Source organism: Hydra viridissima, unplaced genomic scaffold (genome assembly GCF_058129835.1).
Source record: "Hydra viridissima isolate aposymbiotic clone 2 unplaced genomic scaffold, HvirCarnegie_v1 scaffold_3, whole genome shotgun sequence".
Classification (NCBI taxonomy): Eukaryota; Metazoa; Cnidaria; class Hydrozoa; order Anthoathecata; family Hydridae; genus Hydra; species Hydra viridissima.
Window position 1 is genome coordinate 3,069,020 of NW_028324302.1, and position 14,450 is coordinate 3,083,469.

The window sequence follows — 14,450 nt, forward strand, 5'->3', positions numbered from 1 at the left end:
GTGGGTCGACCAAAAAAAGAAATAAAAATGAAAAATGAGAAAACGGAAAAAAAACCGATCGATCCAAAATACGAGAGACTTGCTTCAATTCGAAATAAACCTGTGTCTGTGAAAACAACCAATATGGAAACCGGGGAAGTGACTGAATACAAATCCCTTTACAAAGCAATGAAAAAGACAGGACATGGATGGAGATATTTAGAACGTCGAAATGGAAAAGTGGAAGATGGAATAAAGATTGAAATTTTAAATTCGGAAAAGCTAGAAAGAAAAAGTCCGTGAGAAATGTAAAAATTTTTCAATTCTTTTTTCAGAGAATTGAAAAGAAATAAAAAATATTAGAAAAATGATTTTGGGTTAAATAAACTTCTTGCTATAATAAAAATGGAAAACAAAACGTTGAAAGAATTAAAAGAAATTGCTAAAGGGCAAAAAATAAGAGGGTATTCTAAAATGAGAAAGGGGGAACTTATAATGGCTTTGCAGCCTTCTAGAGTTGTCTCTGCTCCTGCTTCTTTTCGTAGGCGAACGACTGAGGCAAGACCTTTGCCTGTTAATGCTACCGTGGTGAGGTTTGTTAGACCAGCTGTAAAAGTTTCAATAAAACCGGCAAAAGTTTCAATAAAGCCAACAAAAGTAAGGTTTGTTCCTTCTGCAGTGATAAAGCCTCCTATTGCTCCGAAACCAGCAATCATTCCACCAAGACCTGTGGTAAAGCCTCCTATTGCTCCGAAACCAATTCATTTGCAAAAACACATCCTTGATGAGCCTGTTTCAGATTTAACACCTGCCATAACACCAAAACCAGTCATTCCACCGAGACCTTCATTTTTTTCAAGTCTGAAGGCAGCTGCAAAAAGTGTGGCGTCGTATGTTAAAACTAAGTTTGATGATGTTAAAGATTGGATAGAACCCTACGTTCCTGAAGTAGTCAAGGAGAAGGTAAACGAATCAGCGGAACAAATCGATAAAAAGATACAGTCTATCAAATCACTTGTATTAAAAACAGTGTATAAACAACCCGTGCCAAAGCCTTATAAAATAAAATTCAAGTTGACTGAACACGCGTTGGGTAGTACTGTTAGGTTATATTCTTACGAGCCTTCTTCTCAATATCAAGACATTGCATCCTTTTTTAATTTGGTAAGAGAGTCTGCCATTCAAACCATGGAAGGAGAAAGGAATACAAAAGTAAGAATTATTTTAACGTGCGAAATGAAATCTGTAAGCATCATGACTGGTGAAGAAGTGACTCGGGAAGCAAGCTTTTCATCCAGCTCGGAAATTATTCGAGCAGCTACAGATGTAAGAGAACTCATGGGTGAGATGGAAGAAAAAGTCTTGGAAAGTAGTGTCAAATACAATGCTTTAGGTTCCAATAGTACCATATCTAAGATTTTAAGAATGGATATAAACTTTATCGATTACACACCTCTCAGCGGTGGATCCTACATTGAGCTGACTGACGATCTAAAAGACAAAAAGGCAATCATCAACATGAAAAACAACGACAATCAATGCTTTAAATTGTCAGTTACCAGAGCGTTGAATCTGAAAAATAAAAACAACGAAAGAATTGATGAAGACTTGATTGAAAAGTCAAAAGAGTTGAATTGGGAAGGAATGGAGTTTCCTGTGAATTACCATAATATTGAAAATTTGAAAAAAATAATCCAGACATTAGCATCAACGTTTTTGAGTATGAAAATGAAAAACCCAACCCTTTGAAAGTATCTGACTTTCTCGATCGAAAGCATAATGTTGATTTGCTGTATATTAAAAACGAAGACACCGAACATTACTGTCTCATTAATAGTTTCAGTCGATTTGCCGGCTCCTCAGCATCAAAAGGTAAAAGAAAACAACATTTTTGCAGAAGGTGTCTTCAATGTTATGATCAAGAAGAAAAGCTTCAAAAACATCGAGAAGATTGTTATAAAAACGCGCCAATGAGAATTGAACTTCCTAAAAAGGGTGCAACTCTTCAGTTTAAAGGCATCGGAAAGTCAATGAGGGTTCCATTTATCGTATATGCTGACTTTGAAAGCTTTATCAAGCCGATAGACACGTGCGCTCCCAACTCAAACCAGTCTTACACAAAAAAGTTTCAAAGACACATTCCATGTTCCTTTTCCTATTACATAAAATGTTTTGATGAAACCGTTTTAGAGCACAATCCAGTCATTTCCGTATCGTTTAGCGAGAACAACGATGTTGCTCAATTTTTTGTTGAAAATTTGGAAAGCGCAATAAAAGAACTTTTTGGAAAAATCGAGAAAAAAAAGATGGTTTTGACAAAAGAGGACGAAAATAATTTCAAATCCGCAACAGTTTGCCACATTTGCAATAAAAATCTCAAAGACGACAAAGTACGCGATCACTGTCATTTTACTGGAAAATATCGAGGAGCGGCTCACGACGATTGCAATAAAAAATTTCAAGTTCCAAAATTCATCCCGGTCGTTTTTCATAATTTGTCTGGTTACGACACTCATTTGTTTATCAAAAAATTAGGTGGAAAACTCACTTGTATACCCAACAATGAAGAAAAATATATCAGCTTCTCGAAAAAAATCAAGGTGGGAGAGTACATTGGAAAAGATGGAAAACCAAAATACAAAAAAATTGAATTGAGGTTCATCGACAGCTTTAAATTCCTTTCCTCCAGTTTGGATACTTTGTCTAAAAATTTAAAGCCAGAGCAGTTTAAAAGCCTTGCATTACATTTTGAAGGTGAAAAATTTAATTTACTTTGTAAAAAAGGTGTATATCCTTACGATTGGGTGGACGGATTCGATAAATTTCAAGAAACGCAATTACCACCAAAAGAAGCGTTTTTCTCAAAACTTAGACACGAGGGAATAAGCGACGAAGAATACGCGCATGCGCAAAAGGTTTGGAGTACGTTTCAATGCAAAACGTTCAGAGATTATCACGATTTGTACAACGTGTCGGATGTGTTGATACTGGCAGATGTCTTTGAAACTTTTAGAGACACTTGTATGGAACATTACAGTCTTGATCCTGCTTGGTATTACACCTCCCCTGGTTTGGCTTGGGATGCTATGCTAAAGATAACTGAAGTTGTAATAGAGCTTATAACCGATATTGATATGCTCAACATGATTCGAAAAGGAATACGCGGTGGAATCTGCATGATCTCCAATCGACATGGAACTGCTAACAACAAATACATGAGTGATGATTATAAACCTTCAGAACCTTCGAAATTCCTTCAATATTTAGACGCCAATAATCTTTATGGATATGCTATGTGCAAACCTCTTCCCGTTAGAGGATTTAGATGGATGACTGAGGATGAACTTTTAAATTGGAAATCCATGTCTTGCATTCTCGAAGTTGATTTAGATTATCCTGAAAGTCTTCACGATTTACACAATGATTACCCTTTAGCTCCTGAAAGAATGCTCGTTGGAAAAGTGGAAAAGTTAGTTCCCAATTTAAACAACAAAGAAAAATATGTCATTCACCATGAAAACCTAAAACTCTATGAACGAATGGGGTTGATCACTACTAAAATTCATCGAGGTATCACCTTTGAAGAAGAACCTTTCATGAAAAAGTACATTGATCTCAACACCGATAAGAGAAAAGAAGCTACAAACGAATCTGATAAAGAATTTTTCAAACTCATGAACAACTCTGTCTTTGGGAAAACCATGGAGAATATTCTAAAACGCGTTGACGTTAGACTCATTACCACGAGAAAAGAAGCTATAAAATTATCTAAAAAAATTAAATATAAACGAAACACCATTTTTGATGAAAACTTAATCGCGGTTCACATGGAAAAGACATTTGTTTTTTACGACAAACCTGTTTTCTTGGGAATGAGCATCCTAGACATCAGCAAAACCCTCATGTATGAACATCACTACGACTACATGAAACCTAAATACGGGGATAAGCTGAAATTACTCATGACTGATACTGACTCGCTCTTTTATGAAATAGAAACGGAAGACTTTTACAAAGACATTGCTGATGACGTTGAAAGCAAGTTTGACACGAGCGACTTTCCTAAAGATCATCCTGCCATTCAAAACTTTGCATTTGACGTTGGGTTTAAAAATAAAAAGCTTATCGGTAAGTTTAAGGATGAAACAGGTGGTAAGCAAATTAAAGAGTTTGTTGGGCTTCGTCCTAAGCTCTACTCTTATGAGGTCTTTAATGAAAAAAAAGAACACAAAAAATGCAAAGGAATTCAGAAATGTGTAGTTGAAAAGCGCATCACTCATCAAGATTATAAAAACTGCTTAATGACTAAAGAAGAACAGCTCAGAAAAATGAACGTCATACGATCTCATCATCACGATATTTTCACTGAAGAAATCAACAAAGTCGCACTCAGCTCTAACGACGACAAAAGAGTCATTTTGGAAGATGGAATACACACGTTGGCTTATGGTCACTACAAATTAAAAAAGGTAAGTGATAAAGACGAGTAACAAAAATGAAGAATTTTTCACGGATCTGAAAGATCTAAAAAAATAACACAATAAAAAAATGAGAAATAAAAAAATAAATGTGGAGGGAATTGTTTTACCAAACGAGGCTTTATCCACTATTCAGTTGATGGAAGCAGCAAAAAAACTAAAAATAAAAAACTTTCGAGGAGTTTTTGTCAGAGACGCGTTGCCAAAAAAGCCAAGAAAAAAAGAATGTGGAATTGTCAACACAGGGGATTCGAGCACAGATGGGTTTCATTGGGTGTGTTGGTTCAAAGACGGAGACAAAAAATACAGCTTTGACTCTTACGCTCAGCCACCTCTCGTCGAGCTCGTTGACTATTTGAAAAGTCCTGTCTTTTACAACAGTAAAAGGGTTCAATTTGGAAACACGTCTTATTGTGGACACTTGTGTCTTTACGTCTTGAAAAAATGCGAAGAGGGAGACAGCTTTCAAGACGTTGTCAACACCCTTTGGTGATCTGAAGGATTTAAAAAAAATTTTTCCCCATTAAAAAATGATTGACAAATTCAACAGAAGCGAATTCAGTGTTTATTTTGATAATCTTGCATCAGACTCAACCAGCAACGTTTATATTAAAACGGACGGATCGAGCACCATCACTGCAGATTTGGATTACAACTCTCATAAAATCATCAACCTGGGTGAACCCACCAACGCACACGACGCCGCCACAAAATATTACGTGGACAATCACGTGACAGGTGGTACTGGAACTGTAGTTGGAACTGCAGATTTGGATTTGAACTTTCACAAGGCAATCAATTTGAACGAACCGACTAATTTACATGACGCCGCCACAAAAAATTATGTCGATGTGAGTTCGAGCCTGTGTGTTAAAACAGACGGATCCAGCACGATCACTGGAATCATCGACATGAACTCTCACAAACTGATCAATGTGAGCGATCCTACCGCTTTAAAAGACGCTGCAACAAAAGGGTATGTAGATACCAAAGTCTCTTACAACACTATTTCATACACCGATATCAACATGACGTCGCACAAATTGACTAATTTAGCTGAACCTACATCAGCCTCAGATTCGGCTACGAAAAATTACGTCGACACACATGCGTCAGGTGGAACGACTGTAGGTGCAGCAGATTTGGATTTGAATTCACACAAGTTAATTAGCGTGCTCGATCCAACCAACGCACAAGATGGATCGACAAAAAATTACGTGGACTTGTTGTTGCAAAAATCGAGTTTGACCAGTGTCGTTCCAGGATCCAGTTTTACTAGTTTAGGGTTTAAGTCTCAGACGGTTGCAGCGCTAACCACTTCTCCTGTGTTTGCGTTTTCCGGAAAATCTGGTGTGCTGAGAAGATTGTGGCTGGCTTTATACAGCACCTCTGGCACAAATATTCCAGGTCAAGTTTTCATTCGAATCTTTACTGACGGAGAAATCAATGTAGGGAATTATGTAGAAACAACAGAAGGAATTGGAGTGGATCAAACAGGACTTGCTACCGATTTGCTTTTTTCACCATTGGGAGGAGCTTTTTACGCCAATTCTTTGCAGGGATGCAACATGTTTAACACCACTTCCTTGGGAGGATATTTCACATTGGACATGCCTTTCAGAAACGACGTCTCCATTCAACTCGTCAACAGAAATGCTACTGCCATCACGTATTGGATTTAACCGTTCATTTCCACACTTGCTTCCATTCCTGCAACCATCCCTCTTTTCAAGCTGTACTGCAGAACGTTTCGATATTTGAATACCACTTACGGCAGCGAATACGTTTTGATGAACACCAACGGAAAAGGAAATGGTGTGTCGTTGAAATACATCAGGATGCACATCATTGGCGCCTCTGGAAACTGGTGGGAATCTAGAGTCCGAATGTACGATGGGAATTTACCTCCAGATAACGGCACTGTACTCACTCCTTGGACACCGTACAACACCAACAATTACACGTATTTTCCCGGTTACGACGGTGACAGCACATGCATCTTTTCCTCTTCAGGACTGGAAGATTTTTACTTGTCCTCGTGGAACGGATCAAATGTGACTTCATTCAACAACAAATCGACTGGACTTTTGTATCAATCCACTTCATCCATCGGCTCCGCCACCACCATTTCTTTTTACAGAAATTTCGGAGAAGCTGACTCCATGCCCAGTGTCGCAGCTGGTAGAAGACTCGTTGTCACACTCAACTCTGGTGATGCTCAAGTCGGTCAATCTGGAAGCTTTTACCTTCTTCTAGGACAAGTCTATTATTATGCCTAATGCACAGATGAAAAAAAATGAAAATGACTTAAATAAAATTCTTGACATAAATAAGATGGAGAGGAAGTATGTGATTGAATTTGATACCATGGGTCGTGCGCATCTGTTTGATGAAGAAAAAGAAATTCATGCGGCTGGATGCGAATTTACTGCACATGACGAGTGGGGAAGAAAGTATACGATTAGATTTGATGAAATGGGTCAAGCACATGTATACGACTCAATAAGCGAAATTTTTGCCAATTATCTTGTTTCATAAGTTTTTAATTCTCCCGCGAAAAGAATTAAAAAAACGGTAAAAACTTTTCGAAGAAGAAAATATGCTGAAAGTGTGCCAAGATTTAAAAAAAATTGAATTGACTTAAATAAATTTCTTATTATATAAAAAATAACAATGAGTATGTCAGAACAAAATGAATGGTTAGAAGATTATGAAAGCGAAGATGATGTTAATGTTTTAGACGAAGCTAATATATTTAGTTGGTCTAGCTCAGAAGATGATAGTTCAGAAGAATCTGAAGATGATGATCCTGAAGATGTTGATCCTGAAGATTTGCCTTACAATGAATCTGCGATGAATGATCCTGAAGATTTGCCTTACAATGAATCTGCGATGAATGAACCTGTATATTTAGATTACAATGCGATGAGTATTGAAGAACAAAATGAATATGATGATTTTTTATATAATGAAAGCTATGAAACAAGAGCAAACAACTTCACCATTTACATCGAAGATGATGAAAGCGAGGATGAGGAGGAGAAAAAAAATAAACTAAAGATTAAAGCATTGCGTAAAGGTTTTCAAAAGGATAAATATAGAGTGTGTGCTTCTGCTGCTTAAATAATAAGAGAAACGCGAAGAACAACCAAAACAAAGAATAAATTAACTAACACATTCACAACCTTTTTTCATAATGTCATCTCATTATGAAAATGCGCAAAAATGGAAATGAGCCAGAACCCTTAAGTATGGAAAAGTATCAATGAGCCAGAACCCGCTTTTTATAGTAGTAACAGCAAATCAAATATATTGCAAACTTGTTTCATTTTGTATAGAAATTATTATCCGCATCTAGCGGAAAAACCAAACGCCGATCTCGGGCGTTGCAGGACCAAATTTTTCGGGGCGAAAGTTTTGGAACTTTAATTACTCCAAAAATGGTGCCATTATAAATAACCACGAATGTTTCTGCCCGTAAATAAAAAATTGACCCTTAACTTGAGCGTATTATTATTACGTTCGTGTTCTTAAAATCAACTCAAGCCCTGCTAGCTGCGCCACTCTACCTACTAGTCTTAACTTGACTGAATAATGTATTACATTTGAAGCATAAAAAGTAAAGCAGCATATTCTGAGTAATTTAAAATTTGGTAAAGCAATATTAACCTTTTATGTTTAGTTGATAGTAAAATATAATGTACGTTGAATTAGTTTTGTCTGGTGAAATCAGAAGATAATTATAAATATTCGATTGTATTGGGCATACTTAATCTCTATTTATGAAGTAATGTAAGTTGTATTTGAAAAAAAATAAATAAGAAATACGATAGCTATTATTAACTGCATTTTAAAGCAAGTTTAGTAATTTTCTGAATATATATATATATATATATATATATATATATATATATATATATATATATATATATATATATATATATATATATATATATATATATATATATATATATGGCTATTTTACTTAATTTTTGAAATTTAATGTGCCAGAACAGGAGATATTATCCTAGGGTAGCAAAATTTTGAACAGAAGTTCCTTATGTACAGATGAATGTATGTATGTATGTATGTATGTATGTATGTATGTATGTATGTATGTATGTATGTATGTATGTATGTATGTATGTATGTATAAATGTATGCATGCATGCATGGATATGTATTAAAACAATTCTATTTTAAAATAGAATTATTTTAATACATATCCATGCATGCATGCATACATTTATACATACATTGTTTTAATATATATCTAATAAAAAATAAAATTTCTAAGTTTAAAAAAGCAATCTTGCTTTTTTCTTTACTAAGGAAGTTGTTAAATATTTTTCATGATAATATTTACTTGAAATCACAGAAATATATTATAATGCATGTTTTCTATATTATAGAGAAGCTAGATTCAAAATGGGAGGAATATTAATAAAGCCTCTCTATGCAGCAGATTCTACTCAATTTGTCATTCAAGCAGATGAAACAAGCAGTGATGTAGATGATATACCACTTAAAGTACCTGCTGTCATAAAAAATATTTTTATTGATGGACTTTGCAAAACAAATAATGAACTTATTACTAATCAGCTCCGTGAGTTATTTAAAGCTAAAACATTTGCTGACATAATGACTGAAGCTCATCTAGGCAAACTGAAGTTAGAGCGCCTTGGAGTTTTTGCAGCTATTGATGTTTTGATTGATGTTTCATTAGATGGTCAACATGATTCATTTGATGTACATTATATTGTTAAAGAAAAGAGAAGGCTGTCTATGAACATTGGCACAAGTGTTGGTGCAAATGAGGGTGGAATGACTGTTAATGCCAATATCAATAACATTAGAGGGTATGGGGAAACATTAAAAAGTGGTCTTTCATTCGGTACACGTGTGTCATCTGCTTATGAATTTGCTTATACTAAACCTTTTATATCTGATTCAGATAAGAAATTCACTGTTCGTGTTCTTAAATCAATAGAGGATAAATCTCAATCTCTATATAAAGAGAACTCAAAAGGTGCTGGGTTTGATTTTCAAATTCCAAGTGCACTTGGTGTTCATGTGTTTGGTATGGATTTTATGCTCAGGGAAAATTTGATAAATTTAGAAGCTCCATTTGATGTAAGAAAAAATGCTGGCCATTCATTAAAGTCATCTCTTAAACACATTTTTACTAGTGATGGAAGAGATGATTGGGTATTTCCTTCATCTGGTCATCTGTTAAAACATACCCTTGAATATAGTGGGATTGGAGGAAGTATTAAAGCTATCAGAACAGACCTAGAGTTGCAGTTTAATAAAGAAATAATACCAAATGTTGTCGTTGCTTGTTCCCTGCAAGGCGGTATTGTTCGTTCCTTGACATCTGATCCACTTTTGATAAATGATCGGCTGTTCCTTGGTGGACCTGTTTCTGTAAGAGGGTTTGCAATGAGAGGAATTGGTACACATAGTGGTCAAGCTTCACTTGGTGGTGAAAAATATTGGGCATCTGGTCTTCATTTGTATACCCCACTTCCATTTAGACCAGGACAAGGAGGTTTTGGAGATTTATTCCGTTTACATCTTTTTTTAAATGCTGGCTCTTTATCTGAACTAAACACAAGTTTCAAAGAGTTTGTAACAAGTCCTAGGTATTCTTATGGTCTTGGAGTGATGGTAATGTTAGGAGCAGTTGCTCGTTTAGAGATAAATTACTGCATTCCTAAAAATGCAAAGCCTGGGGATGTTGTAAATGATGGACTTCAAGTTGGTGTTGGAATGAACTTTCTTTAAGCTTGCATCATATCCTGTTTCAAAACAATTTTTTGTAAAAAAAATAGTTTTTAAGAGAAAGAACACTAATGTAGTATTCCCTTTATTATTTCATTAATGAAGCCATTTTTTAAAATGCTGAGGATTTCCTAGAAGACAAATAGCTTTATAATTGTAGTGTCTGTAAAAATAGTTTAATAAATTTATAGTTTCTGTTTGAATATTATTATTTTTTTAAGCTAAATTGTTGTAATTGTTTATATATACTTATTTATTGATTATTTCCTATCACAATTAAATTATGGCTAAAAATATTTTATTGATTTTTAAAACAATTTTTCTTGACAATATTTTACTGTCAAGAAAATTAGTGTTAAAAATCAATGTCAACTGTTGCTTTTCTGAAGTCTGAGATATAATTTTTTTTTAAACAAGTTGTAGATATTAAACAGGCTGCAATGAGGGTTTTCAGAAGTCTCATTGGTGTTTCTCGACTTTTAAATAAGTCTACAACAGTTCAATCATCTTTAAAAACATTTGTTTCATCTCCAGATCATTTAGTAGATCTTTCTGGGGTGTTTCCTCCGATTCCTACCCCTTTCACAGAAAAGGAAGATATAGACTGGGAAAATTTAAAATTGAATTTAAGTAAATGGGAAAATATTGACTTTAGAGGTGAGTTATTTTTATGAAATATTAGTTTTATAACATTTTACTTATGTTAATTTTTCATAGCAAAAGGAGTGATCATTTGAAATTTCTATTGGTTAGAGACCAAGCATTAAAAAGACATGCGAGTATGATTTTAGAAATGTTGCTGATAAGCAACTTATTGATGATTATTTTTAGTCTTTAAAAGATCTTTAATGTTTGTGAACATCTAAAAATTTCTTTAGGTTATGTTGTGCAAGGTTCAAATGGAGAGTATGCACTTCTTTCACACAAAGAGCGAGTTGATATGGTTAGTTTTGTACGAGAAAATACTGGCATTGATAAGCTAATTATTGCCGGCTCAGCATGTGAAGGTACATCATTTAATCAAATCCTGGTTGTTAATGACAATGTCAATTTATCTATAAGATTTATACATTTCTTTGTCTCAAATTATCTTTGTGTTTTTGCATCAAAATTTTTGTGATTATTTTTATCATTATTTATTTATCTATTTACAGTTAAAATAGATTAATAAATAAATTTTTCAAACATAATTTATATTTAGGTTTTTTCATTTTGTTAGGAACAAAAGAAACACTTGAGCTAACAAAGGCAATGGCGGATGTTGGTGCAGATGTTGCTCTAATTGCTACACCCTCCTTCTATAAAAATAGGATGAATGCTAATGCAATGCTCAATCACTACACTAAAGTGAGTTTTTATGATTTTTTTTTTGTACTTTTATACAGTGAGTTTTATACTTTTATGTAAAAACTGCCAGCATCCTCTGCCTTAGACTAAGACACTTTAAAAATTCACTTGATTTTTAAAATGATATATATTACATTAAGGAGGTATTCATTGATTGTTAATTTACTTCCCTGAGAGATTTTTGATTGGTTAAAAGAATTTTCTTTTTGGTTAACATGGTAACATGAATTTATCTTGCTAATTTCAAAAAAGATACTAATAAAAGCTACCTTGATCAATCTATAAATTTTATTGTTTTTCTAGTAACTGTACCAAACGAGTAATGTTACAAAAAAAATTTAGCAGAATAGCAATAAGTTTTTATAAACAAATATGGTTATTTTAAGATTTCTAATGTTTCATTTAACAAAATTTAAAATATTCTTTTCTTTACAATTTATTGATTTTTCGCTCACTCTTTACTTGACTGACAAGTCAACTTATTGATAATTAGTTTTAGATAATAGGTTATATGTAAAGTTAAAAAAAAGTTTTTTTCATTTCAGATTGCAGACCATTCACCCATACCTATACTTTTGTATAATGTGCCTTCGAATACTGGCATTGAGTTTCCTTTCGAAGCCATTTTTGAACTTTCAAAGCACCCAAATATCTATGGACTCAAAGACAGTGGAGGAAATGTATGTGTTTTCAATATTTTTGATTATTTACATTCATGGTTTTTAGTGAAGATATTAATTACTATTATGCCCTGTTAATGTTAATTGAAGTATGTTAAGTATTTTCAAGAATCTTTTGTTTTTAATCATGAGTTTCAAATGTGCAATACAGACAATTATACTTTTAGTTATATCCTTTTCCAGGGATGATTTTTTCTAGGGATGATTTTCACACATTTACAATTAGGCCTATCAAATCTGTCAAGTACTCTTTTTTTGATGTTGGTTTTTGCATGTGATTAAGAAAAAGTTTGTAACAGCTGCTTCCCATCTTTTTAAACCAACTTTTACAATAACTCTGTCATCACCTTAAGCACTTCCTTCCATTTTGCTGTATTTTGATGTTGGTTTTTGCATGTGATTAAGAAAAAGTTTGTAACAGCTGCTTCCCATCTTTTTAAACCAACTTTTACAATAACTCTGTCATCACCTTAAGCACTTCCTTCCATTTTGCTGTATTTTGATGTTGGTTTTTGCATGTGATTAAGAAAAAGTTTGTAACAGCTGCTTCCCATCTTTTTAAACCAACTTTTACAATAACTCTGTCATCACCTTAAGCACTTCCTTCCATTTTGCTGTATTTTGATGTTGGTTTTTGCATGTGATTAAGAAAAAGTTTGTAACAGCTGCTTCCCATCTTTTTAAACCAACTTTTACAATAACTCTGTCATCACCTTAAGCACTTCCTTCCATTTTGCTGTATTTTGATGTTGGTTTTTGCATGTGATTAAGAAAAAGTTTGTAACAGCTGCTTCCCATCTTTTTAAACCAACTTTTACAATAACTCTGTCATACAAGTTTTGTACTAAAGCTTACAATTTAAACTATGAATATATACTAAAAAAAAAAAAAAAAAAAAAAAAAAAATTAAAAGTTTGACGTTTTCGCATATTTAATATTCGATCTTTTGGTTCTTTTCTAGATTGCTAATATTGCTCATGTCATCAACGAGACAAAGCATGAAAATTTCCAAGTTATTGCTGGGTCAGCAAGTTTTCTAATGCCTGCTATTCAAATGGGTAAAAAATAATTTAAGTACATTCTATTTCAAAAAAAATAAGTTAGAAAATATTTCTGAGATTTATTTCAATTCATAGGTGCAGTCGGCGGTATATGTGCTTTGGCAAATGTCCTTGGAAAAGAATGCTGCGATTTATACTCAATGGTGCTAACTGGTAAATTCGAAGAAGCAAAAGCTCTGCAATTAGCTCTTATAGCTCCAAACCAAGCAGTGAGTTTTTTGTTTCCCAAAATAAAAAAACTGTAGAGTTAAATATTGAAAGTGTTTGAAAAAAATGTTAATAAAATGAAAGGCCATAAAATAATTTCGGTGTTTAGGTTACTAGGAAGTACAACGTTCCGGGACTAAAATATGCAATGGACATAGCTGGTTTGTATGGTGGTCCTTGTCGATTACCTTTGACAAAGTTATCAAATGCAGAAGCAAAGGAAGTAGAAAATAGCTTTCTAGGTTTTCTTTAGTTTTCTTTGCAGTTCTTTGATGTGTTTTATTGTTCATTGTTGTCGCTGTTGTTGTTATTGTTTCTGTACAATGGTGACGTTACTTTTTTTAAATCATTGTTTTTATTTTGTATTTTCATAAAATTAAAAAAGAATATCAAATATTGTATGCTGCAACACATTATTATTGTAATATATACCGCAACACATTGTTATAATATTATTACTGTTAAAAATCATAATAAAGGTTATTGCAAGACTGCATAAAAAATATTGAAAAGATGCTAATAAAAAAACGTTGGTTACCTGGTTTTGATAAACGCAAGAGTTACTTTCAAACTACTGTTCCTTGCATGCTTTAAAAACCTACTTTGCCCGGATTTTTCAAAATTGCTGTTTCAGTTTTACGGAGGATCTGGGGACAAAAGCAACTAGCAAATACTAAGAAATAGTTGCCAGCTGCCTTCGTCTCCAGATTTCTTAAAACTATAATTTGTATAAAACAAAAAAACACATTTTTGAGACACCTTTTTTACATAAAATGTCTTCAATTTCAGAGGTAATAAAATAACGAAGATCTATCTTTTCTTTCTACGCTCTGCAATTAAAATCGACCGCTTAAATAAGATATAGCAAAAGGCATCCATGATCTCAACCAGCTCATTGCACAGTGCGCAGGTTC

At 33.6% G+C, this 14,450-nt stretch overlaps 2 protein-coding genes across 2 annotated transcripts; both read left to right on the forward strand.

The window, feature by feature from the left end:
• Positions 1-8,134: 8,134 nt before the first annotated feature.
• On the forward strand, positions 8,135-10,444 carry LOC145201973 (sorting and assembly machinery component 50 homolog). Its single transcript, XM_090081395.1, has 2 exons — positions 8,135-8,244; positions 8,870-10,444. Exons 1-2 carry the CDS (start codon positions 8,240-8,242, stop codon positions 10,242-10,244), a joined length of 1,380 nt encoding a protein of 459 aa, XP_089937521.1. The 5' UTR covers positions 8,135-8,239; the 3' UTR covers positions 10,245-10,444.
• A 136-nt stretch (positions 10,445-10,580) lies between these two features.
• LOC145201974 (4-hydroxy-2-oxoglutarate aldolase, mitochondrial-like) lies at positions 10,581-13,983 on the forward strand. The gene is made up of 7 exons (XM_080074836.2): positions 10,581-10,898; positions 11,120-11,248; positions 11,461-11,588; positions 12,134-12,268; positions 13,230-13,326; positions 13,405-13,538; positions 13,646-13,983. Exons 1-7 carry the CDS (start codon positions 10,682-10,684, stop codon positions 13,787-13,789), a joined length of 984 nt encoding a protein of 327 aa, XP_079930962.2. The 5' UTR covers positions 10,581-10,681; the 3' UTR covers positions 13,790-13,983.
• The last annotated feature ends 467 nt before the right edge of the window (positions 13,984-14,450 follow it).

Excerpts from the sequence above, each read along its gene's own strand:
- LOC145201974 (XM_080074836.2), top strand. The coding sequence starts at position 10,682 with ATGAGGGTTTTCAGAAGTCTCATTGGTGTTTCTCGACTTTTAAATAAG. Across the intron at positions 11,589-12,133 it reads TGCTCAATCACTACACTAAA|ATTGCAGACCATTCACCCAT; the intron begins GTGAGTTTTTAT and ends TTTTCATTTCAG. Across the intron at positions 12,269-13,229 it reads TCAAAGACAGTGGAGGAAAT|ATTGCTAATATTGCTCATGT; the intron begins GTATGTGTTTTC and ends GTTCTTTTCTAG.